At 60.3% G+C, this 27,536-nt stretch overlaps 1 protein-coding gene across 5 annotated transcripts in view; it reads right to left on the reverse strand.

The window, feature by feature from the left end:
• LOC138815302 (A-type potassium channel modulatory protein KCNIP1) overlaps positions 1-27,536 on the reverse strand; it is a 179,606-nt gene that overhangs the window by 112,797 nt on the left and 39,273 nt on the right. Inside the window, exon 1 of one of the 5 annotated variants that reach the window (XM_070004634.1) lies at positions 11,061-11,156. The exons of 3 other annotated variants lie outside the window; for them this stretch is intronic. In XM_070004634.1, coding sequence (XP_069860735.1) covers positions 11,061-11,121 — 61 coding nt within the window. In that variant the 5' untranslated portion in view covers positions 11,122-11,156. Of the gene's footprint in view, positions 1-11,060; positions 11,157-27,536 lie in introns of those variants that run through there. One more of the 5 variants, XM_070004636.1, reaches the window with a different exon arrangement.

The raw sequence follows: 27,536 nt of genomic DNA on the forward strand, positions 1-27,536 counted from the left end.
AGGTCAGGGAGCACGGGGAGAAGGTCAGGGAGTATGGGGGCAGGTCAGGGAGCACGGGGAGAAGGTCAGGGAGTATGGGGGCAGGTCAGGGAGCACGGGGAGAAGGTCAGGGAGTATGGGGGCAGGTCAGGGAGCACGGGGAGCAGGTCAGGGAGTATGGGGGCAGGTCAGGGAGCACGGGGAGAAGGTCAGGGAGCACGGGGGCAGGTCAGGGAGCACGGGGAGCAGGTCAGGGAGCACGGGGGCAGGTCAGGGAGCATGGGGGCAGAGGGAGCAGGTCAGGGAGCACATGGAGCACCAGGAGTGGGTCAGGGAGTGTGGGGAGCACAGTAAGTGGGTCAGGGAGCACAGAGAGCAGGTCAGGGAGCACCAGGAGCGGGTCAGGGACTGTGGGGAGCACCAGGAGCGGGTCAGGGACCGTGGGGAGCACCAGGAGCGGGTCAGGGAGCACATGGAGCACCAGGAGCAGGTCAGGGAGCACGGGGAGCACCAGGAGCGGGTCAGGGACCGTGGGGAGCACCAGGAGCGGGTCAGGGAGCACGTGGAGCACCAGGAGCGGGTCAGGGAGCACGTGGAGCACCAGGAGCGGGTCAGGGAGCACGTGGAGCACCAGGAGCAGGTCAGGGACCGTGGGGAGCACCAGGAGTGGGTCAGGGAGCACATGGAGCACCAGGAGCGGGTCAGGGAGCACGGGGAGCACCAGGAGCGGGTCAGGGAGCACATGGAGCACCAGGAGCGGGTCAGGGAGCACGGGGAGCACCAGGAGCGGGTCAGGGAGCACGTGGAGCACCAGGAGCGGGTCAGGGAGCACGTGGAGCACCAGGAGCGGGTCAGGGAGCACGTGGAGCACCAGGAGCAGGTCAGGGACCGTGGGGAGCACCAGGAGTGGGTCAGGGAGCACATGGAGCACCAGGAGCGGGTCAGGGAGCACGGGGAGCACCAGGAGCGGGTCAGGGAGCACATGGAGCACCAGGAGCGGGTCAGGGAGCACGGGGAGCACCAGGAGCGGGTCAGGGAGCACGTGGAGCACCAGGAGCGGGTCAGGGAGCACGTGGAGCACCAGGAGCGGGTCAGGGAGCACGTGGAGCACCAGGAGCGGGTCAGGGAGCACGTGGAGCACCAGGAGCAGGTCAGGGACCGTGGGGAGCACCAGGAGTGGGTCAGGGAGCACATGGAGCACCAGGAGCGGGTCAGGGAGCACATGGAGCACCAGGAGCAGGTCAGGGAGCACGGGGAGCACCAGGAGCGGGTCAGGGACCGTGGGGAGCACCAGGAGCGGGTCAGGGAGCACGTGGAGCACCAGGAGCGGGTCAGGGAGCACGTGGAGCACCAGGAGCGGGTCAGGGAGCACGTGGAGCACCAGGAGCAGGTCAGGGACCGTGGGGAGCACCAGGAGTGGGTCAGGGAGCACATGGAGCACCAGGAGCGGGTCAGGGAGCACGTGGAGCACCAGGAGCAGGTCAGGGAGCACATGGAGCACCAGGAGCAGGTCAGGGAGCACGTGGAGCACCAGGAGCAGGTCAGGGAGCACGTGGAGCACCAGGAGCAGGTCAGGGAGCACATGGAGCACCAGGAGCAGGTCAGGGAGCACGGGGAGCACCAGGAGCGGGTCAGGGAGCACGTGGAGCACCGGGAGCGGGTCAGGGAGCATGGGGAGCAGGTCAGGGAGCACGGGGAGCACCGGGAGTGGGTTGGGGAGCACGTAGAGCACGGGGAGCAGGTCAGGGAGCACGGGGGCAGGTCAGGGAGCACAGGGAGCAGGTCAGGGAGCACAGGAGCAGGTCAGGGACTACGGGGAGCACAGGAGTACAAGAAGTGAGTCAGGCCATCGAGCACAGCGTGGCCGTGCTCCCTTTGTGCACAGGCCGGCTGTGCAGGCAGTCCAGATGCCATGTGACGTCCCTCGATGTCACACGGAGCCAGGTCTAAGCACAGGTGCAGAGCCTCGGGCCTAGGGAAAGCCAAACCCCGCCTCCAACACTGTCCCTGCCCTCTCCGGCCGGGACCTCAGCCTGTCCTTTGCGTGTCCTCTCTGAGATTCTATTTTCTTACTTTTACGGTAGAGTCTTGGGCTTCTGACCATCGAATGAGATAATCTGGTGTGAGCCCAGAGCGGTGCCGCACGCCACGTGGCAAGCATCTCTTCACCCGTGAACAGACCACACGCATCCTTCAAAGAACGGCTTCTGGTGACATGAGTCCCTGGGTGGTTTAGAAGCTTGGGACCACCGCAGTGGGGGCTGGGCATGGGGGGGTGAGAAGCCTGCCTCAGTTTCCACCCTCTGCAAACCGCACACGGCGCTCTACAGCCTGGAGTGTCTAGCTCGGGTCCTGTCCCCCCTCGCCCAGCTGTGTCTCCACTGGAGCTCTTCCTACCTGGATCCCCTCTCTCTCTCTTAACAAGTGTAATTGCAACAATGAAATGACAACAAGCAATTAATTCTCCCTATCTGGAGAGCTCTTGCAAGGCAGGCAGCCGGCTACCTGCAACCGCCTGTTTACATTTTCTTCCAGACTCTTCTTTCCCCTCACCCTCCCTTGCTTGACTTTGTTCCAGGATAGTGCAGGCGTGATCAATCAACTCCAGAGATGGATAAAGGCTTCAGGCCTCTCTAGGACCGAATCGTCTTTGCTCTTTCCATCCCCTCCCCTCCTGAGCCACCTGGGAGACGCCCGCTAGCCGCTCCTGCTCCATCACTCTTCCCAAGGAGCCCCCGTGGTGGGAGCTCCTAACCCAGTGGGCAGAGGAGAAGCCTAAGGCCCAGCAGAAACAGTTAGCCAGGGCCACACCCAAGGAAGCAAACCCGGGGGCTGCCGCCTGAGGTTTAGTCTTCAAACCAATGCCTTATTTTACAGAATAGCCCCGGGGCCCCGGCGCCCCGAGCCCAGCTCACCTTCCGCAGCAGGCCACCCGCCACACACGACCCCCCAGGACCCTGGCTCAGAGCCGCAGGGCCAGGGACACAGCGACGGCCGTCCACATGCGCGCGTGGCCCTGGGCTGGCATCATTGGTTACGCCCACCCCAGTCTCCACTAGGAACAGGAATGACACGTGTGTGCCGCGCGCCCCTGGCCCTGTGCGGGGCAGAGGCCGGTGTGCACGCACTGCTCTGACGCTGTCCTGGAGGCACTCCCAGGGTGGCGGGGCCCCGCGGCCAGGACTGGCGGGCCTTTGGCGCTAGAGCTGAGGAGCAATGCTCGGGCCAAAGGTGCTTCCCAGCCCCGTTTCACAGCGAGGATGGGGGGGGGCACTCTGCGTGTGGCTGGAGGAAGGCACCGCTCCTTCCACCGCCCCCAGGCCTCAGCGTGGACCGAGCAGGGCTGGCCCCAGCTCCGGGCAGGGCGGCGGCACAAGGAATCAGGCTAGTCCGACACTTGGAGGTTTCCCGGACGCAGAAGTGCCAATACACCTTCCCGACTTGCCAGAGAAATACTGCAGGGCCCCTGCAAGTCTGGGGTTGGTGGACGTGCACGCCCGTAGCACGGAGAGCTGCTCCCTGGTCACCCACGTGGTCCTGGGAGGCAGGACACTTGGCTCTTGGTGTGTCCAAGAGCATATGCGTGCTTCTCCACGCTTCTCCCTTCTCTCCACAGACCTTCACGGAGGCCTGACTCCACGCTGAAAGTTCCAACGACACACGAGAGAGGAAACCTGAGGCATGAGCTGATCTGTTCTTTCCTGCTTTTGTCAAATACAACTGATGAAATTTGAGTTCTTGGGTCTGGAATCCCTTCTGAGAAGGTCGGGGACAGGGGAGGGAGTGTCTCCAATCTACTCGTCACTTTACCACCGACACGGACACCATCACCACCGTGACTAGCATCTCCCCTACCTGACCACCACGATGGCTACCGCACACGGAATCACGCAGGGTGATCCCCACCCCCAGGGTGAGGCAAGGGCTCCCGCATCTCTTGGAGCTGGGGACTCTCCCGGGTCTGAGTGGGAAGCTGGAATTCTGCACTTCTAGCACGTTCCTGGGGGAGGCTGGGCTGCTGGTCTGGGGACCAGGCGTGAAGCAGCAGTGATCTAGAGAGCAGGTAGGTGACAGCTTTCTTTTGTGACGTTCTTTCTCTATGCTGAACACGTGTCTTCCACCCTTGGCTTGCTGCACTTACTCCTCTAACAGCCTTGGGGGGAGCTGCCAACCGTGGCCTTCTCGATTATATGTTGATGAAGGCTCACCCACCCCCCCCCCCCCCCGCCTCCCCAGGCCACATAGCCAATAGGGATTTAAATCCAGGTCTCTGCTCACCTACATATGCGGAACTGGACTAGGGCCAGGGAAGGAGAGGGCACAAAGAAAACAGATTGCAGGCTCTTCATGGGGCTCCCTGGCAGAGACAGGCGGATGAAGCCACTGACTGAGCCCTCCCCGTCCTCTGGACCCCGTGGAACCCCGGCTCTGCCGCCCGACAGACTTGGAGATGTTTAAACGCTGGCTGCATCTGGCCCTGACGGGCTGTGATGGCTGTCACAAAGGTAGACCAACCCAGTTCCCATGCACGATTAGCACAGAGGAGAGACGTGTAATCCTATTAAATGAATTTGCTAGTTGGCCTTCTGCCCCCACTCATTTCATAGTCAAGCATGTACAGTGTCAGCTCCAATGGAGACAGACGCAGGGGTGGTCTGCTCGGGCGTGCAGGCAGCTTGGCTGCTCAGCACGGGTAATGGGGTGCGCCAGCCTCCCCCCACGGGTCTCCCCACCCCGCGAGTGCATGTCGGCTGCCAGGCTCCACGGCGGAAGCTGGTAGGAGGAGCTAGCGTCAGCGAGCCAGTGAGCAGCTCGGGCTCTGTCGGCTTTGGGACGACTCTACTGTCCTCCCATTCTGCCACCCTGAACAGGCACGTCCTCTTTTCTTAGAGACTCAGTTTCCTCATCTGAAAAATGAGAACTGTTCACAGCACCTTGAACTCTCGGACTGAAGCTGGTAAATAACCCAGGAAATGCCAGAGCAAGGTTCCGGGATGAGTGGAGGGGGTCAGCGTTAGCTAGTTTTAATATCGGTTACTCTTAATATTAACAATTATTATCGTTATAGCTAATAATACTGTAATAATTAATGCCCTGTGCACCATCGGGGATCTCTCTTAGCACCTGAAGTTGACAACCTCCCGTGGAGGGTAACAAAAAACTGTTCAGGGGTCTGGTGGTCAAGGAACGGGGAGACCGGCACTGCCACGGGACAGGTAGGGTCACCCAGGAGGGGACACCGCCCTGGGACCGAACACAAGACCCCAAAGGGCTCAAGGTATCAGTTCTGGGCTCACCCCTCATCACCCTACCCCCGTTCCCCATTTTATAGAGAAGGAGACTGAGGCTCAGAGGGCTCTGTCTATGAATTGAGAGAGAAGGGTTCGATTCCGAGACTCCTCTGCACTTTAGCCAGGGGGTCCTTACCAGGACATGTCCTCCTGGCAATGGGATGCGAGTGGAGTGTGGCTCCTGACACACACACACACACACACACGCGCGCGCGCACACACACACGCGCGCGCGCGCACACACACGCACACACACACACACGCGCATGCACACGCACACACACATATGTGCACGCACGCACGCACACACACACGCACATACGCGTGCGCACACACACGCACGCACGCACACACATGCACACACACATGCACACACGCGCGCACATGCACACGCACACATATGTGCGCGCGCGCACACACACACAAGCGCACGCACGTGCACACACACACACACACACACACACACACACACACACAGAGCCAGCTTGTAATTTGGCTTGGAATAACAAGAATCGAGTCCAAAGTGCTGGTCGCAGAGTAGTGCCCCCACCGGTGACAGCTACTTCTAGAAAGTGACCTACTTAAGATGTCACCTGTGGGAGGTGAAGCCTTGAAAGGAGTTTCTCCGAGGCTCCGGGACTCCTTGTCTCTTTCTAACTCTCTCCTTGTCTCTCCTAAATCCTGCCTGAGGAAAGTGAGGGCCGGCTTCAGAACATTACGCAGAATATGACAGGGCTTCTCCCAGGAGCCAACTCAGACTTCACATCTGTTCCACCATTCCACGTCCCTCCAAGCCATCTTGTGCGCACGTGCGTGCACACACACACACACACACACACACACACACACACAGACACACACTGGCATCTCCACAGACCCCACAGCCACCACGTCTGGACCCAGTGACAGGCTTGGCACTCATACACCCCGTCGTTTGTGGGTCCCGCCACACGCGTGTGCGCACACCCCACCCCCCGGGGTCCCCCGGCACCCACGCACTCCTGCTTTAGTCACTCCTGTCACTCGCTGCTTCATTCACGGGCTCTTCTCCTCTCTCTGCAGCCTCTGTCCTCTGAGCTGCTCACTGAGCCTTAGTGCTGAGGCCCTGCCTGGCGGGCAGGGGTGTGAGCCTGGTCCTGCTCCAGGGACCAGCGGGAAGCCTCACTGATCTCAGGCCGTGTGTGCATCTTTCCACCGGCCTCTTTCTGTTCCACCTGAGCCCCTCTGAGCTTCTTCTGGGGTTCTGCCGTGGGGCTCCTGGTACACGGGGGATGGGAGCAGGACGGTGCTCTCAAACAGACTCAGTACATTGCACAGACAGAGCCGATTCAAAGGCAACAGACAGAACAACAGAACCATTCCAGGCAGAGGGCTGGGAAGGGTTCCAGCGGGAGGCTAACTTTTCCTGTGAACCAGCCGTTCACTGTGTACAGTCTACCCACCGTTTTGTTGAGTAACTACTATGTGCAAACACAAAACAAGCTGGGGACTGAGAAGAATGACCAGAACAAGTGTCCTCCTGTGGGGATGGGACTGACACCTGTGCTGCTGCTCAGCTCCACACCTGGCGTGAGTCACAAGGATGCACACCTTGAAAGAGTCTAGGCATGCAGACGGGACAAGTCCCTCTCCCCTGGGGCTGGGGGTCTCCCTGGGCCCCTGTGGGAGGCGTGCGGTGAACTCCTGGATGGTGAGAAGCGTGTTAGCGTCAGGACAAACAAGGACAGCGATGGGCAAAGCCCACTGCATGCCAGTGCGCCTCTCATGCAGACTCCCTTTCACAGACTAACTAACTGGCATTTCTTCATCCTGAAGCCCTTGAGTCCAAGACCGGGTGCCGGTCAGGACCGCCGCCTCTGCGCCGCTCCCCCTCTCCCTGGCCAGGGCACCCACTGCTTCCTGGTCTCCCACCAGAAACCCCACGGCTGGTCTCAGCAGGCCCTCCACGGGCTGTCTGGCTGAGGAGTCACGGGGTGGGTCCCCCGTCTCTGTCTCGCCAGTGGCCTTAGACACGTGGAGAGCTCTGGGGGTGGGTGACGCACCTGGGGCACTGTGGAGAGCGAAACTGCTCCCTTCCCCAAGTGACAGCTGCCTACGCCAAGGGCTGACTGGGCACAGCGTGTGTAGTGGGATGCCTGAGCCAGCGGCAGCCAGCCCCGCGGCCCCTCTTCCCCACTCAAGCCGGCCAGCCCTGTCCACGGTGCTGACCGGTCGGGCCACCCTCCTCCCTTGCAGGGGACAGAGGCCCCATACCCGGAGCAGGGCTTTTCTAATTAAAGACACACAGAGACCACAAACAAACAGAAAGAACAGGAGGTGAGCCTGAATGGGTTTATTCAGTAGGGCAGCCCGTAAGTGACCTCACGCAGAAGCGTGGCCCCCTTTGAAGAGGCGTGTTTCTAGAGTGTGTTTCCAAAGCACCGGGTCCTGACGTGACAAGCAGGAGCCAGCAGAGGCTGCAGCCCAGCATCAACATCCCACGCCTGTCGGCCCAGTTGCCGCACTAGGCTGGAAGAGCATTCCGGAAGGCACCGCCCACTGCCGGGGTGGCAGGAGAGCCACACATCCAACAGACCCACAGCTTGCTGACACCTGTTACGCAGCAGAGCCTGGGCCGGGCGCTGAAGTGCACACACCACAACATCTATTTTAAGAGATTAACTGCCACTGTCCCTGTCTTACAGTTGAAGAAAACAAGGCTTAGTCATACGGCTAGTCAGTGGCAGAGCCTGGACTTGAACCCAGCAGGGAGACTGATTCCTGAGCTGAAAATCCCAGCCAGGCTCTTCCGACTGCACCTAATCACAGCTGAGCCTGGCGTCTCAGAGATCCTAGCAGCCGCTCTGATGAGAAACACGGGCAATAAGAACCTTAGAATCTGGGAGCTGAAAGGAACCGGAGGAAACGTCTAATACAGCTTCCTTCATACAGACACTGAGGCACTGCCGGGGAGGTGACAGCCAGGCTGTGCTTGTTGACCGCCGGCCCTCACGGATGGACTCTGCCAGCTCCAGTGGCCTGCCGTGGAGACCCAGGGGGAGCAGCCGCGTCCCAGTGGGGTGCGGAGGGGGGGGGAGACACCGGCTGACTCTGAGCACCACCTAGGCTTCCAGCGGCTTGCCTCGCTTGCCTCGGGTGCAGACAATGGCCTTGGGCCTTCTAGGAGCTTTCAACAAACATGGCAGGCGAGCGCAGGGGAGAAGGGGTTGGGCAGAATGAAGTCAAGGAATTAGTGCGTATTACGCAAAATTAAGAAAAACGAGGGAAGGAGGGTGGGGGGAATGAACGGGTGAGAATGCTGAACAGGTGATGTTGATCAGGATGGGTTGTATTCATAAGCTGCTCTGCTAAATGACAACCCTTCTGTACAAGTACTTAAAGGTCATGAAACAAACACCGAGGGGGTTAAACAGCCCGCACTCTGGTACTCCCTCTTGCCTTTCGAGGGTCTTGGGAGAGAAAGCCAAGTGCTTTCAGGAGTTGGGGGGAAGGGGGAGCTGGAGTTTGGGGGGAGGAGAACGGAAAGGCATCGCTAAGGTCTGAGCCGCACTCTCTTCCCCAGGGCTACGCACAGAGTTCCAAATCCATCCCGCAGATCCTCTCATCCTCCAGCAACTTCCGCTGGTTGGCCGAGGCCTGGGCATCAGTGTCTGGCGCGAACCCCCTCCCCCCTCTCCCCCGGCAGCATTCCTACCCGCTCCGCTCTGTCTCACAGAGGCTGAGGCTTGGAGAGCGCAGGGGACCCTGGACCGGGCTGAGACCCCCTCGCGCCTCTCCAGGGGAGCAAGCTCAGATGGTGTTTTAGAACAAACCTGAGTTCACTGTGCCTCACCACCCCTGGCCTCTGGGACCTCGTGGTGGTCAAGCAAATGACCAGGACGGATGACACCTGGATTCTGTGCTCGAGAGGCAGGGCTGGACATGGAGGCCTGGGCCAGGCTGTGCTGGCCTGCAGGTGGGCCAGAGTGGCCTGCGTCCGGCCTGACTGGTCTGTCTGCTGGGACCTGCACTCATGAACCTCTTCCTTGTGCTGGGCAGCCTAATGTCTCTGGGGCTTGGGCCCGAGTTGGCGCCCTTCTTCCTGAGATTCCAAGGGTAGGTCCCCGGGAGGACTCGCAGTCCTGATCCCTGGGTAGGAACACGCCCCAGGGGTGGACGGTGCCCAGGGGCCCACCATCACCAGAAACAGCCGTGCTGCTAGCCGTAGACTGTGCCCTGGGGCCCACCATCACCAGAAACAGCCGTGCTGCTAGCCGTAGACTGTGCCCTGGGGCCCACCATCACCCGACACAGCCATGCTGCTAGCTGTGGACTGTGCCCCGGGGTCCGCCATCACCCGACACTGTGGACTGTGCCCCGGGGTCCGCCATCACCCGACACTGGACTGTGCCCCGGGGTCCGCCATCACCCGACACTGTGGACTGTGCCCCGGGGTCCGCCATCACCCGACACTGGACTGTGCCCCGGGGTCCGCCATCACCCGACACTGTGGACTGTGCCCTGGGGTCCGCCATCACCTGCCGGCCGTGCCGCTAGCCGTGGAAGGCCGGGCACTGGCACCTGTCGGCAGGTGCTGGCGTGGTCAGTGCTTGGGGCGTTCTCCCTTCACCGGCCCAACCCTGCCTGCTGCCTGCACCTCTGCCCAACGTGGTGGCCAGCTTGGCGCCCGGCCTGACACGCCACCGGGCCGGCGCCTGGGCTGGGCAGTGGCGGCCGTGCCTGAGCCGGGCGGGTGCCCTCCGGGGCGGTGGGGCTGGACGCGGGTGCCCGACCCCGCGGGTGCCCGACCCCCGCGCATCCCCGACCCCCGCGGATCCCCCGACCCCCGCGGATTCCCCCGCGGATCCCCCGACCCCCGCGGATCCCCCGCCCCCCGCGGATCCCCGACCCCGCGGATCCCTGACCCCCGCGGATTCCCCCACGGATCCCCCGACCCCGCGGATCCCCGCCCCCCGCCCCCCCCCCCGCGCATCCCCGACCCCCGCGCATCCCCTGCCCCCCGCGGATCCCCCGACCCCCGCGGATCCCCGACCCCCGCGCATCCCCTGCCCCCCGCGGATCCCCGACCCCCGCGGATCCCTGACCCCGCGGATCCCCGACCCCCGCGGATTCCCCCACGGATCCCCCGCCCCCCGCGGATCCTCCGACCCCCGCGGATCCCCGACCCCGCGGATCCCCCGACCCCCGCGGATCCCTGACCCCCGCGGATTCCCCCACGGATCCCCCGACCCCGCGGATCCCCGCCCCCCGGCCCCCCCCCCCGCGCATCCCCGACCCCCGCGGATCCCCCGCCCCCACCCCGCGCATCCCCCCACCCCGCGGATCCCCGCCCCCCGCGGATCCCCCCACCCCGCGGATCCCCCGCCCCCCGCGCATCCCCCCACCCCGCGGATCCCCCGCCCCCCGCGCATCCCCCCACCCCGCGGATCCCCCGCCCCCCGCGGATCCCCCCACCCCGCGGATCCCCCGCCCCCCGCGCATCCCCCCACCCCGCGGATCCCCCGCCCCCCGCGGATCCCCTCGATCCCCGCCCCCCGCGGATCCCCGCTCCCCCCCCCCCCCCCCGCGCCGCCGATTCCTTTGGCTTGCAGTGGTCTGGGCCGGGGCCGCGGGCCTGGGCGGAGGGGCTGAGGGCGCAGAGGGCGCGGAGCCCCGCGTCCCGGGCCGCCGGCGGAGGCAGCGGCGGCCCCACCTGTGAACGGGCCCGGGGCGGGGCGGGGCGGGGCGGGGCGGGGGGGGGGGGTCCGGGTCCGGTCCGGTCCGGTGCGGGTCGGGCCGGGCGGCGCCTACCTTTGGAGGGCCGTCTTTGTCTGGTCTGCAGGGAGGAGAAGGTGCCCATCACGGCCCCCATGGCGCGGAGCCCGCCGCGTGCCTCCGCCTCCGCAGGGCGCCGCGGGGCCGGAGTCCGACCGCCCGAGCCCCGAGCCCCGCGTGCGGCGGCGGCTGCGCTGCGGTGCCGTGCGGTGCGGGAGCCGCTCCGCCCGCCCCGCCGCGCACCTCGCTCCGGCTCCGCTCTGCTCCGCGCCGCTGGGGCTGGGCGCCAACTGTGAATGAATGGAGCTGGAGCGGGCGGGAGCGCGCGGGGGGGGGGGGGGGGGGCGGGGAGAGCAGGGGGAGGGCGCCAGGAGGGGGAGGGCGCGGGGAGGGGGAGGGCGCGGGGAGGGCAGGGGGAGGGCGCGGGGAGGGGGAGGGCGCGGGGAGGGGGAGGGTACGAGGAAGGGTAGGGCACGGGGAGGGAAGGGGGAGGGCATGGGGAGGGGAGGGGGAGGGCACGGGGAGGGCACAGGGAGGGGGAGAGCATGGGGAGGGCGCCAGGAGGGGGAGGGCGCGGGGAGGGGGAGGGCGCGGGGAGGGCAGGGGGAGGGCGCGGGGAGGGGGAGGGCACCGGGAGGGGGAGGGCGCCGGGAGGGCAGGGGGAGGGCGCGGGGAGGGCAGGGGGAGGGCGCCGGGAGGGGGAGGGCGCGGGGAGGGGGAGGGCACGGGGAGGGGGAGGGCACAGGGAGGGTAGGGCACGGGGAGGGGAGGGGGAGGGCACGGGGAGGGGAGGGCACAGGGAGGGGGAGAGCACTGGGAGGGGGAGGGCAGGGGAAGGGGAGGACACGGGAGGGGGAGGGCAGGGGGAGAGCGCAGGGAGGGCAGGGGGAGAGCGCAGGGAGGGCAGGGGGAGGACACGGGGAGGGAGGTCACGCAGGAAGCACAGAGGGAGGGGGCAAGGAGGTGGGGAGGGGGAGGGCTGCAAGGTGGGGGGGAGGGCCGGGTCTGCAGAGGCGGTGGCCATGGGGAGGGCAGGGGGAGGGCAGGGGTTAGCTGGGGCCCAGAGAGAGTGGTGCCGGCAGCTCAGGGGTAAGGGGGGTGTCCCAGGGAGCATATGTATGTGTGTGCACACGTGTGCACGAGTGTGCACATGTCCATGTGAGCCAGCATGCTCACCACGTGTGCCTGGATGTACGTGTGTGTGTGCGCGTGTGCGTGCTCAAGAGTGTGGGTATGTGGCCATGTGTGTCCCCCGAATTCCGTCAACCTCTGCCCACTGCCAGGGCTTCTGGAGAGGAAATCAGCCCTGCCTGGCAGGGACTGGCGAGTCCTGGGTTTGGGGGGCCTGGGCCTGCCGGGGGAGGGCTCTGCCGTTCCGGCCCTCCCTTCTCTCTCAGGAGTGTAAGACCTGTTGGGTGGCCCCGAGTTCATTCTGAGGGGCTCGGGCTGCCCAGGACCTCCCGGCTCTGGCTCCAGGCTGGGGCCCAGGCCTGTGGTGCAGGAGGAGGGGAGGGGTTCCCGTGAGGGTTGCTCCACTGTCCTCCCGATTCCCCGCTGGGGACTCAGCCTGGGCTGCTCCCAGGCCCCGCCCAGTGCTTTCCTTTTGGCCATCCAGAGGCAGGTTTACCATGCCGTCCCCAAACGTGGCTTCCTGAACACACACGTAGGTGGTGCCACAAACATACGGGAGATGGGTCCTCTGGCCCACACAGACTTGGCTGAGGTACACAGACAGACCCAAGCCTGTGAGACCCACCCATGACACAGAGACCGCATGCTAGCGCATGCTAGCGGCCCAGATACCCAGGCCCACCAGCTCGCAGCCAACGGGCACTGTTTCACCTGGGGGGATGCGGGCCACCCACACGGCGTCTCTTTAGGGGCACAGGTGGCCGGCATCTTGGCGAGGGGCCTGAACAGCGACGTGTACCAGGCCAACACAACAGGTAGGGCCTCTCCAGACAGTCCCTGCCCACGTGCCCGATTTTGTGTATCGGGAAGGTTTGCCTCTGGGCACTGGAATGGGGTAAAGTCGCCAAGATGGAGTCCAAGCTGCTGGACCTCTTGTGGTCTGGCTGCTTCTGCCCATCCTGTCTCAGGTGACTGGCCAGGGTCCTGCAGAGGGCCTTTGCACCTCTGGTCCACTCCTCACTCCTGTGTCCCTCTAGTGGCCTGATGCTCCAAACTGATCCGCTTCAGGACCACGTGACAGGAGTCAGCCCGAGGTGGGTGGGGCACAGCCAGCTGGGGGCCGGGAGGCTGGGTGGGTGGGTGCGGATCTGTTCAGAGCCTCCGATGGCATGGCGGCATGGCGGCATGCTCCTTCCCCAGAAGGGCCCTGCAGGCTCCCGCTCACTCCCGCGGAGCACAGGTGAGCCCGGCCCAGGAGGACCAGGGATAGGGCTCTGCCACCCCCCACCCCCAAGTGTGTGGCCTTGCCTTCCCTGAGCAGGCACAGCTCAGAGGATTCACTGAGAAGCAGTGATCTTGAGCTTCAGAGCAGGCCTTGGTGGACTGCAAGGCCAGGCAGTCGCCTGACGTGTGGGGTGAGGCGTGGACCGAGCCCCTCCCGTCCCCTCCCACCTGGCTGGTGGCAGTCTCACTCCTGGCCTTGAGAACGCAGATGAAGAACGGGTCCCACTTCCCAATCTCCCCAGGAAGCTGTCAGAATTGCCCCTCTGGCTGTGCCAAGCAGGGAACCAGCCTGGACTGTGGCTGATAACCGGTCCCTTCCAAAGAACTCCGGAAGTGCAGACCCGAGAGGTCAGGATCCCCGCCACTTAGGAAAGTGACTGTCAGGGCAGGCAGGGCTGGGAGGCAGCCCTAGGCATTCTGTGTGCTGAGCAGGCAGGTGGACTAAAGTGGCCAGCCAGCGCCGTGCTCCAAATAACCTGTCTTTCTGAAATGCATGCAGAACTGGCATCTGATATGCTCCCTTCCGGTTCGCTTCCCTCTTCTGAGGTTACGTAACAATCCCACCAGCAACAGCAGCCACCGCTGTGGAGCTCTGCCCCAGGCCGCCCATGCCTGCTCTCCCGCGCTCCCTGCGCCCTCTCTACAACCCCACTCATTATGCCCAGTGCACCTCGCAGACACTAAGACGCCGAGTGGCTAGCAGCCCGCACAAGGCCACACGGCATGCCGATGGTGGGGCTGGCCTAGGCTCTGATGGTCTGACCCCGAGACCTTTCTCCCTGTCCAGCATCCTGCGGGGTGCACACAGGGTCAGCTCCCCACAGCGTCCTGCGGGGTGCACACAGGGTCAGCTCCCCACAGCGGCCTGCGGGGTGCACTCAGGGTCAGCTCCCCACAGCGTCCTGCGGGGTGCACTCAGGGTCAGCTCCCCACAGCGTCCTGCAGGGTGCACTCAGGGTCAGCTCCCCACAGCGTCCTGCGGGGTGCACACAGGGTCAGCTCCCCACAGCGTCCTGCGGGATGCACACAGGGTCAGCTCCCCACAGCGTCCTGCGGGGTGCACACAGGGTCAGCTCCCCACAGCGGCCTGCGGGGTGCACTCAGGGTCAGCTCCCCACAGCGTCCTGCGGGGTGCACTCAGGGTCAGCTCCCCACAGCGTCCTGCGGGGTGCACTCAGGGTCAGCTCCCCACAGCGTCCTGCGGGGTGCACACAGGGTCAGCTCCCCACAGCGTCCTGCGGGATGCACACAGGGTCAGCTCCCCACAGTGTCCTGCGGGGTGCACACAGGGTCAGCTCCCCACAGCGTCCTGCGGGGTGCACACAGGGTCAGCTCCCCACAGCGTCCTGCGGGGTGCACACAGGGTCAGCTCCCCACAGCGGCCTGCGGGGTGCACTCAGGGTCAGCTCCCCACAGTGTCCTGCGGGGTGCACACAGGGTCAGCTCCCCACAGCGTCCTGCGGGGTGAACACAGGGTCAGCTCCTCCCCACAGCGTCCTGCGGGGTGCACACAGGGTCAGCTCCTCCCCACAGCGTCCTGCGGGGTGCACACAGGGTCAGCTCCCCACAGCGTCCTGCGGGGTGCACACAGGGTCAGCTCCCCACAGCGTCCTGCGGGGTGCACACAGGGTCAGCTCCCCACAGTGTCCTGCAGGGTGCACACAGGGTCAGCTCCCCACAGCATCCTGCGGGGTGCACACAGGGTCAGCTCCTCCCCACAGCGTCCTGCGGGGTGCACACAGGGTCAGCTCCCCACAGCATCCTGCGGGGTGCACTCAGGGTCAGCCCTCCCCACAGCGTCCTGCGGGGTGCACACAGGGTCAGCTCCCCACAGCATCCTGCGGGGTGCACTCAGGGTCAGCCCTCCCCACAGCGTCCTGCGGGGTGCACACAGGGTCAGCTCCCCACAGCATCCTGCGGGGTGCACACAGGGTCAGCTCCCCACAGCGTCCTGCGGGGTGCACACAGGGTCAGCTCCCCACAGTGTCCTGCAGGGTGCACACAGGGTCAGCTCCCCACAGCGTCCTGCGGGGTGCACACAGGGTCAGCTCCCCACAGCGTCCTGCGGGGTGCACACAGGGTCAGCTCCCCACAGCATCCTGCGGGGTGCACACAGGGTCAGCTCCTCCCCACAGCGTCCTGCGGGGTGCACTCAGGGTCAGCTCCCCCCCACAGTGTCCTGCGGGGTGCACACAGGGTCAGCTCCCCACAGCGTCCTGCGGGGTGCACACAGGGTCAGCTCCCCACAGCGTCCTGCGGGGTGCACACAGGGTCAGCTCCCCACAGCGTCCTGCGGGGTGCACACAGGGTCAGCTCCCCACAGCGTCCTGCGGGGTGCACACAGGGTCAGCTCCCCACAGCGGCCTGCGGGGTGCACACAGGGTCAGCTCCCCACAGCGTCCTGCGGGGTGCACACAGGGTCAGCTCCCCACAGCGTCCTGCGGGGTGCACACAGGGTCAGCTCCCCACAGCGGCCTGCGGGGTGCACACAGGGTCAGCTCCCCACAGCGTCCTGCGGGGTGCACACAGCGTCAGCTCCCCACAGCGTCCTGTGGGGTGCACTCAGGGTCAGCTCCCTACAGCGTCCTGCGGGGTGCACACAGGGTCAGCTCCCCACAGCGGCCTGCGGGGTGCACTCAGGGTCAGCTCCCCACAGCGTCCTGCGGGGTGCACACAGGGTCAGCTCCTCACAGTGTCCTGCGGGGTGCACTCAGCGTCAGCTCCCCACAGCGTCCTGCGGGGTGCACACAGGGTCAGCTCCCCACAGCGGACTGTGGGGTGCACACAGGGTCAGCCCTCCCCAGCTTCTATAGACTGAATACCTAGGAGGAGAGCAGGGAGGGGAGGCGGGCACAGCGGGCAGCAATGATGAGTGATCGTGTCTCCTGAGCAGATGAACGGGCCGGCCATGCACGGCTTGAGCCCATCAGTGCCGCTCCAGCTCGGGCACCAGGACTGGGAAGAGGAGGCTGAGGAAGCCTTAGACCTGTGGCCCAGCCTCGGGAGCCGCACCCTGCTGCCAGGCCCGGGGGCGGGTGCCCATCCAGCCTCACCCAGGACCCCGCTCCACCCCTTCTGGGGAGGCTCCAGGATTGTGGGGGAGGCGTGGTGGGCCAAGTGTGTGGCCCTCGGAGAGTCAGAGAGAGACCATGTGAAGACAGAGGTCAAACAAGAGGGGACGGATGCCCAGCTGGCCTGGGAGAGGGCAGTGGGGGCGGTGAGCAGGGGTGCTGAGTTGGGCTTGGGCAGCGAACGGGAACCTGCCAGGCAAACGCCTCTCTAGACACAGGAGTGTATTCAGCTCCAAAGAACTCTCCATCAGTCTCACACTCCGAAGTGCCCTTGCGGGCACCGCCAAGCCCATTCGTGGAGGGACTTTGGAGGCAGCAGATCTAAGCTCTGTGGCCACGAACTCCCTGACCTGCGGCTCCTGCAGCAGTGAGGAGCCGAGTGCCAGGAGCAAGAGGGCCGTCCGGGTCTCGGGTCTCCCCTCTGCCACAGTCGGAGCCGTCCGGGTCTCGGGTCTCCCGCCACAGTCGGAGGCACTGTGACAGCTCATCAAGAGACAAGGCCGTCCGGGATCACAGCTTTACAGGCTTCTCAGCCCACCGTGCCGACCAGGTGGTCAGCCTGAAACAGAAGGTCTCACCAAGAAAGGGAGGCTTTGCTGAAAATTGAACGGGACTCACTCGTGTTCAGAATTTGGGAGTAGCGGGGACCCGGGAAGCGTGGTCCCTGAGTCCTGGGCTGCCAGGAGAGGGTGGCCGGCCCCGCGGCCCCACAGAGGCCTGGGGCGGGGGGAAGGACAGGGTCGGCAGTCCTCCCCGCAGAGTTCGGCAGGGGACAGCATGCGAGATTCTTCGTTTTCCTGGCGGCAATGCTGAGCTGGAACTCAGGGCCCTGTGCTTGCTGGGCAGGGGCTCTACCGCTGAGCCATTCCTGCTCTGGTAATTGTGAAACAAGGTCTCTATTCCTGCCCGGGTGTGGACCCAGAGCCCCTCTCTCCCTCCATGCCAGCATGGAACGGGTCCAGAGGACTTGTCTGGGCGGGCCCGAGCCCAGTGTCTGCTCCCACGCCTTCCTTTTATTTGGAAAAGATCACAGACGCAACGACAAATGTCCGTGGGGGCTGGGGCAGGAGGTCCAGGCACCGGGCTTTCACGGGGCTCCGCCTGATGGGGTCCCCCAGGCCACCGCCCCGCCGGAGCTCACAGCTCAGAGCTCAGGCTCAGCTCCAGTCCGGAGCTGAGTTAGTTTCCCCTCGGGTGTAAACCCAGCGAGAACCTGCGCAGGCAGGGATCTTGCTCCCTGCCACAGGGTCGGGCTCCCTTGCCCAACCCCTTCAGGGACAGGGCTTTCCCGAACTCTGGAGGTCCTAGGGGCGGATCAAAGGAGGCTGAGCAGGAGTCTAGATTGTTCTGAATGCCTTCACTTGGCAGCTGAGGAACACGAACAGAGAGGCTAAGCAAGTTCAGTGAGGCCACACAGTGCTATTCATGGCTTCCCGGCTGTCTCAATTTAGAGAATTCTAACAACTCTCAAAGTCCCTATCCTCAAATTCCCTTCCACCAGCTTCAAAGCAGCATGATGAGGAACTGATTGGAAGATACTTCCAAAGTATTTTTCCTAGGATAATGAAAAACCATTTTCTCTTCCAGCATGTTGGCAGTGGCCCAAAAGTAGCAGAGAAGCGGTTGCCCGCCCCCCACTCTCTCCAGTGAGGGGGGGCAGGGGGCTCCACGGGGGCCTGGGCCGCAGTGACCCCCCACTCTCTCCAGTGAGGGGGGGCAGGGGGCTCCACGGGGGCCTGGGCCGCAGTGACCCCCCACTCTCTCCAGTGAGGGGGGGCAGGGGGCTCCGCGGGGTCCCGGGCCGCAGTGACCCAGCGGGGCTGGGGGGAGGGGGAGAGGTGCAGTTCCCACCCTGTTCCTGGGTTGCCAGTACCATGGTCTCCCTCCCCGAGCCAGAGGCTGTGCCTCGGCTGGGCCAGTGGACGCGTTCTCATTGAGCTCGCCTTGAGCTGAAGAGCTGAGGGACAGCGCCCAGGCCCAGAGTTCAAGCCCCACGACCGACCAAAAAAAAAGGAACCCAGCAGTGCGCAGTGCAGGAAGCTGGCAGCTGGGGAACAAGCCTGCAGGCCTGGGGCCCCCTGGGTGTGGTGGGCTGCCAAGCTGGAGTCTGACGCCACCGGCACGGGCAGCAGGAGGCGCTCTTGCTCAGGAAGAGAGGGGCTTGCAGGGGTTGGCTGGCTTCTTGTCCTTCATCCTCACCGACTGTGGAAACGCCCTCCCAGACACACTCAGAACCGTCTTCACTGATCTCCTAGGCATCTCTCAACCCACTTGCCTTGACCATCAAGAGCAAGTATTGTATCGCTTTGGAATCTGATGAGGCTGAGCTTTTACACCTGGGAGTGATTTCTAGGACTTTTGCATACAAGGATAGAGAAACACAGAGGCCAGCGTGGACTGCCCGAGATGGCCGTGAAGCAGCAGCAGGAGGACCGTCCTGACCTTGAGCCTCACAACCCACACAGAAACCAGCCCGGGGCTCGGCTCTGGGGGAAGGGGGAGGGGAGGATTTAGTTCCTTAAAAGACTGACACCGCTGCTTCCCGCCGGGGCTGGGCTGCCCATCTGCTGGGAAGCCTTCACAAGTCAGTTACTTTAGTCTCGGCTTCCTCAGAGAAAAAAAGAAAGCAAATAATTGTGCAAATTTTATGCCACGGTTGTGAGGATTTTTTGTTTCAAAACCTGTACAGACACATGCAGTAGGAACTCAAAAATGAGTCATCATTGGAATTGTAGTTTTATTGTTATCCTTTTTAGAAATGTTTGTGAGCATGCTCTGGACACTTACAAGGGGCTGCACTGAGGCCATGCACGGGCGAGGCAGGCTAGGCAGGCGCTCTACCCCTGGAGCGCTCCTCCACACCCTTCCAAGGCAGAGACCAGCCAGGGCCGAGCTCTCCCCTGGGCGCTCCCCCACAGCTTGGGTAACGGGGTGATGCTGTGCGCAGGCAGAGTTGGGATGGAATCTCATGAGCTTCTTCTTGCCCAGACTGACCTTGAACTGGGATCCCCCAATCCAGCTCTAGAATTACAGGTTTGAGCCACACTGCATTGGTGAAAGCCCAGGAGCTGGCTGGCGGGGGCATGTGGGTCAGCTTTACACTGCGCTGAGACATGCCCGGGATCAATCAGCTCAGAGCGGGACAGGGTGTGTTTGTACTGACCGGTTCAGACCGTGGTGGTGGGGGGTGGCGCATTGGCTTTGGGACCGGGGTGTTGGAGCACCTCATGGCATCAGAAGCGGAGAGAGAGAACGAGGGGAGGCAGGGTCCTAGAGCCCCCACCATGGGCGCACCCCTCCACCTCACCTCTGCTCGCCCAGCCTCCCTCCCGCAGGCCCCACCACGACCCTTGACCACGGCGGAGCACTGCAGACCCAAAGCGCATCACGGGAGAAGCCCAAGGTTACTGCACCTAGCACTGCCTCAGTGGTGGGCATTTTCCTCAGAGTTTATTCCAAACAGAAAATACCTTTTCCTGCTACGTTTGAAGTGTTTGTTATGTCCTCAGTTGGCCTAATAATCGCCGGGAGAGGAAATGCTGGCCTGGTCTTGCTGGCATAGAGTACAGACTGCCAAACGTGTTCCCTGGATCGGAAGGAGAGCGGCTGACATACAGCAGGTTTCAAAGAACTCCCCTCACCACACACACAGAAGACAGGCTCGGGAAAGACCGCAGCGGCCGTGGGTGGCAGAGTCCACGCCGACGCATCTCCTTTGTCAGAGAGCCCTACCACCAGAGCCCGGGCCAGAGCGGCACCGCCACGTGCCTTCCGTCACAGTAACCCACGGCAGGCCCACAGGCCCGGGTCAGATGTGTCAGCTGAAGATCTCTCATTCAGGAGGGCCTGGCCACGGGTCCCCTGACAGGAGGAACAGCAAGTCCCAGGCATGTTTACACACTTGCTTTCAAGGAGAAATGAAGAGAAAAATAAAGCGTGCCTGAGGGCTGCGCAGGGACGCTGGCATGCGAAGCGTGTGTCTGAGAATACCTTTTGGACGTTTCGGCACTGGGACGGCACAACTGAGCAATGCAACGCTAAACTAGAGACTCCACCATGACGCCTCAGCTCACGAGCTTTCCCACGCTGCCGCTGTAGTGCGCACAGTACTGAGGCTGACCCCAGTTCCCGGAAGTGCTGCCAGGGTTTCCCAGAGCAGTTCTGGAAGAACGGAGAGGTTTTTCTGGGCTGGCTCTCAGAGTCAGAGTATTGGCCATGTTCACTTTCACAGCCCCGGCTAGCAGAACGCAGTCCTACAGGAGGTAGGGAGCCCTTTCTTCTGGGTGCCATGGCCGGCGCCCTGTCCTCCTGGAGGCGCTCCTGACCCCAGGGCGGAGCTCCTCTGCTCCAGCATCAGGTTACCTGCATCCCGGCTCCCACCCAAAGAACAGGACTGAAACGACTGAGAACAATGACCCAAAACCTGCTGCGCCCGATCCTCCTCCCTTATGCATGACACTCCAACCCACACGAGTTTCCTTTGTGGGGACACATGCAGCTATCTGCATCAGTTTTTAAAATTCAACCTCAGCACCTCCAAAGCCCCATGGCACTGTGATTCTGAAAGCTAAATACCTCACAAGAAACATTTTCTCTGGATTTCAGAGCTTACGTGAGTATCTTATTTAAAAGGAACCCAAGATGCCAATGTTCTCCTCTAGAAGTTGGGGCGCACGGGTGATTACTCTCACAAGGGCAAATGGGGTCTCTGGGAGTCTGACCATAGACATGGACCTCGAGACTCACCGTCTTAAGAAGACCTGGGGCATGGGGGGCGGGGGGGGTGACTGAGGTCCAGTGGCCGGCTGGAGCTCCCACCCTGGTGAGAAGAGCCGAGAGCCCGAGCCCCAGGAGACTACTGTTTATCAAGACTGCAGAGCAGTGGAGACCCACATGGGTCAAAGACAGGAAAGCCGGGCACTGCTGAGCTCCTGGGCCACTAAAGGAGCTTCTGTCTGTGACACCTTTCTGACAGCCATGCCACAGCTAAGCAAGAACCTTACAAATGAGGATGTGACCACTAGAGCCCTTCTGCATGAAGGGCTGCTACTGCCCACCAGGATGCCCGGGGTCTGACCACTGCGGCCTCTGTTGCTGCTCTTAAGCAGCACTGAGGATCTGACCCCCCAGGGGGCAGCTTGCAACCGGGCCCCCTTCCCCGCGCTCCCCCGCACCCCCATGCCCACACATGCATGGCTGCGCGTTTTGCTGTTTTAGTGTGTATTATTTTAGGAACCTGTGGAGATGTCAACTTGAGATCAGGGCTGTCTCCTGGGTTTGTAAAAAGCGGCACTTAACAATGTTCAGTGAGCAAACAACCAATAATCACTCGTGACTCCAAGCCGGCTACGGGGGACAGTGAAGAGGCAATCCACAGCACAAACACCACCAGAGGGCCGTTGTCACTCAGGTTTTCAGAAGGGAGTATCTGCCTTCTGGCACATATACACCCCGAGGGACTTTACATGTGCAGGCAACCCAGGGAAAGCCTTCAGCTCTGGGCCCTTTATTTCACGATTTTATTTACTTGGCTTCATTTGATTTCGCTTTGTTCCCGTGCGTTTCACTTTGCTTATGTCCCCTTGTTATCTTAGTTTACTGAACAGTTTGAGATTCACAGGAATGCAGAGTGGAGAGATATTCAGAGCTCAGAGAGCTCGCACCCACAGGGCCCCGCACCAGACGGTACTTCATAGTAAGAGATTCTACATCTCACAAGTGTCTTTGTGCTTTGTCATTCGTGTTGAGAATTACTGCTGCAACGCAAGAGCATCTGACATGAGGGCACATTTTCATTTTCCCAGAACACAGAACCGTGGAGACCTTTGTCACCCGTCGGGAGTGATGTCCCATTTCCTGGTCTGAATGCTAACCTCCAATACTGATGTCAGCAGAAACCCTCTAAAAATTTGCCTCAACATGAAAATTCCAAGCTAATAACCCTGTCATTGAGTTGAAACCACCACCCTAAGGTCACAAGCCTCGACCGGAAGGTCAAAACTCAAGACCAGTTCCCAGACGTTTTGTTTTTAGAAGCTACACGGTAACTCACTAGTTAGCCCTGAATTAGGGGACAGCCAGGGTAGAAGGGAAATTTAGCATGTGATGCCAAGACAGCAGAGCTAGAATGTGGACAGACAGACGGACGGACGCTAGCTCTGAAGGCCAGCTAGCTGCACACTGTGCTGGGCCTTCAGCTTTACTCACTCAGTCACTGATCTGAGTGTCAAAGGTTACAAGCCAGACCCGATCCAAAGCACCCTAACATCCATGAGCCCGTGCCCTGGCCCTAGAATGCAACGCTGGCAAGGGAGAGACGGCTCCCCTGGGCACCGGCGCCTCCCAACCCCAGGGAGCTGCCTGGGACCCAGGCTCTCCAGCCACCTCAGCAGAGAGCAAGCACACAGCGGGCCAGAGTGACTCCTGGCCGTCACTCTGCACTCCCTCCCCCTCCTCCTTCCCCAAGCCTCTGGGCTCCACGGACACAGCAGGGGCCACACAGGGACCTATTTTGTAATGCACGTGGCCCCGGGGCCGTTGTCAGACCTGCGGAGAGAGCGGGCAGCACTCCTGGGGACCCCCCTCTCACCCAACGCCCGCCTGCAGCCGGCAGGGGCAGCTCTCCTCCTGAGGCCTTTCTTTGACCCTCACGTTTAACCGGAAGCAACTTCCATTTTTCATGAAAGAAAGCTGAGGCCCACAAAGTCTCCCTCCCTCCCTCCAGATACCTGGCAGTCCAGGGGCTCAGACCCAGGTTCCCTGACTTCCAGCCCTCGAACCTGAAGAGCAATGAAAGGAAGAACGTGGGCTGGCTGGGAAAGGGCCGGAGCCGCCGCCCCCAGCACCCATCCCCCCCATGCTCAGCCCCGAAGGGCTGCCCTCCCACCCACCTGGCCGCTGAGGAGCTCCAGCTGACAAATGCACTGTGACTGGCGAGACGGCCCTCATAATTACGTGTTATTAAAATGAGCACCCAGACGCTTCCTGACACGCCTGCCTGGCAGAGCTCGTCAGGAGGTGATGGACGAGAGGCGCTGGAGGCCCAGCGCGGGAGCTGGGACAGGAGGAGAGGGCGTGGGGAGGCTCAGGACCCCCAGCAGAGGTCTGCACAAGGCCACTGTCTGCTTCCTGGCTCTTGGTGCACCGCCGCTGAGGGCACCAGGCCTTGCTCTTGCAGGGTGGGCTGCTGACTTGGCTTCCTCGCCAGCGCGCAGAGCTGCAGCCTCGAGAGCGGTCTGTGCATGTGGTGGAGAAGCGGGCTGTGTCCTGTGCAGACATTAACATGAGCCCCAGCCGCCGGCATGTTCTTCAGGAGGGGGAGGGGACAGGCAGTGTAACTAGATGCACGGTTATTTACGGCAATTGCAGCAGTTCCGCGACTTGGATTTTCGACACTACACCTCTATTGCATTTGCGCAGCAAATAAGTGAACGTTCGCTTGCACATGTATTTTGGAAAGCCAGACTGAGGACTGGTTCAAGTCTTCCACCTAGACCTGGTAGCCACCACAATTCCACTCCAGGCTTCCATCACGTGCACAGCTGCTAAGGGCTACGGCAGACATGGGGCCAGGGGAGCGGGTCAGGTACAGAAAGCACCCTTAGTCTCCTGCAAGGTAACACCTGGGGTGAGATTTGCAGCCATCAGGATGACTTAACAGAAGAAAGGAGGAGGACGTGAGGGAGAAAAAGCCCACGGAAAAGCCGGACGTGAGCTCCATGAGGCAGAATCTCTCAGTGGCTCTTCACTTTGCCCACAGGAATATAAAATGCTCCATCCACTTTACTGATAATTCTGCCCTTGGTCAATCACCTGCATAATGGAAGGGATCTCACCAGAAAAATACAGCCTTGAACCTCTGGTCTCTCCGTCTCTTATTAAGACAGGAGGAGAGAAAAGCTCTGCTGAAGGGATTACTATTTGTATAGGGCCGGACAAAGGACAACTGTTCCTCAGAAGTGTTTGCTTTCATCCTTAAATCAAGCCAGAGAACTTGTATCCATGAACAGAGATGGCTAGAACAGAATGTTAAGGCCAGCGGTGGAGATCAGTGCCAGGAGGAATGCAGAAAGGGAATGAGGAGAAGGCCGCTCAGCCAGAGGCCTGTCTGGCCCTCACAGGCGCGGCCCGCGTCTGCGCACAAAGACATTTCTGGGAGATACGCAATGACCCCTGAGAACTCGGTCAGAGGCTTTACAGCCTCCGTCCAGCCCGGCTGAATTCTGTCCAACACAAACCTAGGGTTTTAATAAAAATCATGGATGTAATGCCCTTGAGGGCAAGTCTAGGGCTAAAAATACTGACCAGAGGTTTCTCTGGTTTTTTAAATTTACGTTCAATTTATTAAGGTTACAAATTCATACAGACACAGGTTCTTCCATAAGCTCTGAAATTCAGCTTATAAATCTTATTATTTATTTATAAGTCTAGCAAATCACTTTTAAGGGGACCTTTGAGAAGTGTTTTGACTCATTTACAAATGTGCTTAATTAAATTACTCCAAACACCGTAAATTAATATACTTAAATTCCTAACTAACCTTCTCAAATATTTAAGTAACTATCCTAAATCTAATTCATTAGATTCATACATATGGCAAAGCTTAAATTTCTTTATAGGCTCTAGTACTCCAAAGTAGTAACATTTCAACTTAGAAACTGTTGTCAAAGCCAGCTGATCAGTGAACACTTTATGCTGGAATAGAACCATTAGTTTATAACTCTAAAAGGCCACCCTTTCATAACCCCTGTGCAAGAATGACGAAACGCAGGAACTGGCTTCTAGGAAGGGGTGTGCCTTTCCTCCACATCTGTGTACCTAAGGCCCAAGGACGTCACCGGGGCCTGTGCCCGGCTGTCTCCTTCTGAGATCTCCCCCCTCTCCCCCAGACTGACAGCCACCTTCCCACAGAGGAGCTCTGCTCAGACTCAGCTCACTATTCCTACCCTCCTCTCGGTGCCCGCCCTCAGCGGATGCTCTGCCCTGCTCTGGAAGATGACCTGGGGCGTCTCCTACTCCCTCCTCCCTCCTCCCTCCTCCCTCCTCCCGTGCTTCACACCCAGCACTGCAGCCCATCCAGAAACGCCACACCTCCCAGCTGTCTACCTCCCAGCTGTCTTCCTTGCCCTTGCTCCTATTCTTGATGACTGTGATTCTTTCCTCTTTTCTCTATTAAACAGCATATGATGTTAAGCCAAGTTTGCATTGCTGGGCTAAGTCCTATTTTTATCATAAAATTTTTGATACACAGCTGGCTTCAGTTTGCTAGTATTTTTGAGGACTTTTAGGTCTATATTTATAGCCCATATTGGTATTTAATTTCCATATTTGATGCCAGTCATGTCTAGCTTTTTTATCAGGCCAATATCAACCAGCCTCATAAATGAGTTAGGAAGTATTTCTTTTATTTTTCAGAAGAGTTTGTAAAGAGTAGGTGTTCAGTGTTTGGTATAATTCTACAGTGAGGTCATCTGGGCTTGAGCTTCTGGGAAGTTCTGTTTGTTTTTTTTTTGCTGGTCATGGGGCCTGAACTCTTGGCCTGGGTGCTGTCCCTCAGCTCTTCAGCTCAAGGCTAGCACTCTACCACTGGAGCCACAGCACCACTTCCGGCTTTTTCTGAGGAATTGGAACCTAGGGCCTCATGCTTTCAAAGCATGCACTCTACTGCTGAGCTACCTTCCCAGCCCCTTCTGGGAAGTTTTTAAATTATTGAATTCTTCTGCAAGTTTTAAAATTATTAATCTCTTTTTAAACATCTACTTACACTTCAGGTTTCTTCTTGAGTCTATTTTTCCAATTCATATGTTACTCACTTTGTTCACCTACAGTTATTTGTAATAACCATCTACCCACCTAATACGTTGTATACTTTATTTTTGTAAGCATGTTTTTTTTAATCAGTTGTGGGGCCTGAACTCTGGGCCTGGGCACTGTCCCTCAGCTCTTCATCTCAAGGCTAGCGCTCTACCACTTGAGCCACAGCACCACTTCCAGCTTTTTCTGCTCATGTGGTGCTGAGGAATTGAACCCAGAGCCTCATGCATGCAAGGCAAGCACTACTACTACCTACCTTTCCAGCCCCGTAAGCATGGTTTATAAGGGCTTTTTTGTTTGTTTGTTGGTCAGTTTTGCTGATTGTTTAAAAGAATTACTCTTAAGAATAAGGTGGCAAAGAAATAGGGCATCTCCCTAGTTCTCTCTGATCAGAGAGTTAGGGTCCTAAGGCACACTTCACTCCAAGAGAACAAGCACAAGAAAAATAACAGAAAATAATAGCAGAAAACTTCCCCAAACTCAAGAGACAAAATCTCACCCACCTGACAAAAGCATACAGAACAGGATCCAAGAGGAAATACTTCTAGACACATTGTAGTGAAAACTCTGGACTTAAGAAACAAGGAATTAATTTTAAATGCAGCAAAATCAAAGAAGAAGTGACATTACAATGGAAAAAAGATCAGAATCACTGCAGATCTCTCCTCACAAACCTGCAATGCAAGGAGAGCCTGGAATGGTACAATTCAAATCCTAAAGATTGACAACTGCCAACCCAAACTGGTGTACTCAGCGAAGATATCATTTACATTTGACAGTGAAACTGAAAACTTCCACGACAAACAAAAACAAGAAATTCATGAACACTAAAGCAGCATTACAAAGGCTACTAAGGGGAAGCACACATTCTGAAGAAAACAAAGTCAAGGAAACACCTCATACTAACATCACTAAACTAGTATAAAGCACGGGAAGAGAAAAGCAGCAAAATATAGGAAATCAAGAAAATGGCTTTAAACATGACACACCTCTCCACAGTAACCTTAAACATTAACGGACTCAATTCCCCAACCAACTGATGAAGAGCAGCACAAAAGGCCAAAAACAAGATCCATCCATTTGTTGTCGCCAAGAGACCCATCTCACAGACAAAGATGGGATGGAAAAAGATCTTTCATGCAAATGCATGTGCAAGAAGGCAGGAATAGCCCTATTGGTATCTGATAAAACAGAGGTTTTGTTGAAATAAGTT

The sequence above is a fragment of the Dipodomys merriami genome, unplaced genomic scaffold, assembly GCF_024711535.1.
Source record: "Dipodomys merriami isolate MVZ:Mamm:240054 unplaced genomic scaffold, mDipMer1.0.p SCAF_636, whole genome shotgun sequence".
NCBI classification, from domain to species: domain Eukaryota; kingdom Metazoa; phylum Chordata; class Mammalia; order Rodentia; family Heteromyidae; genus Dipodomys; species Dipodomys merriami.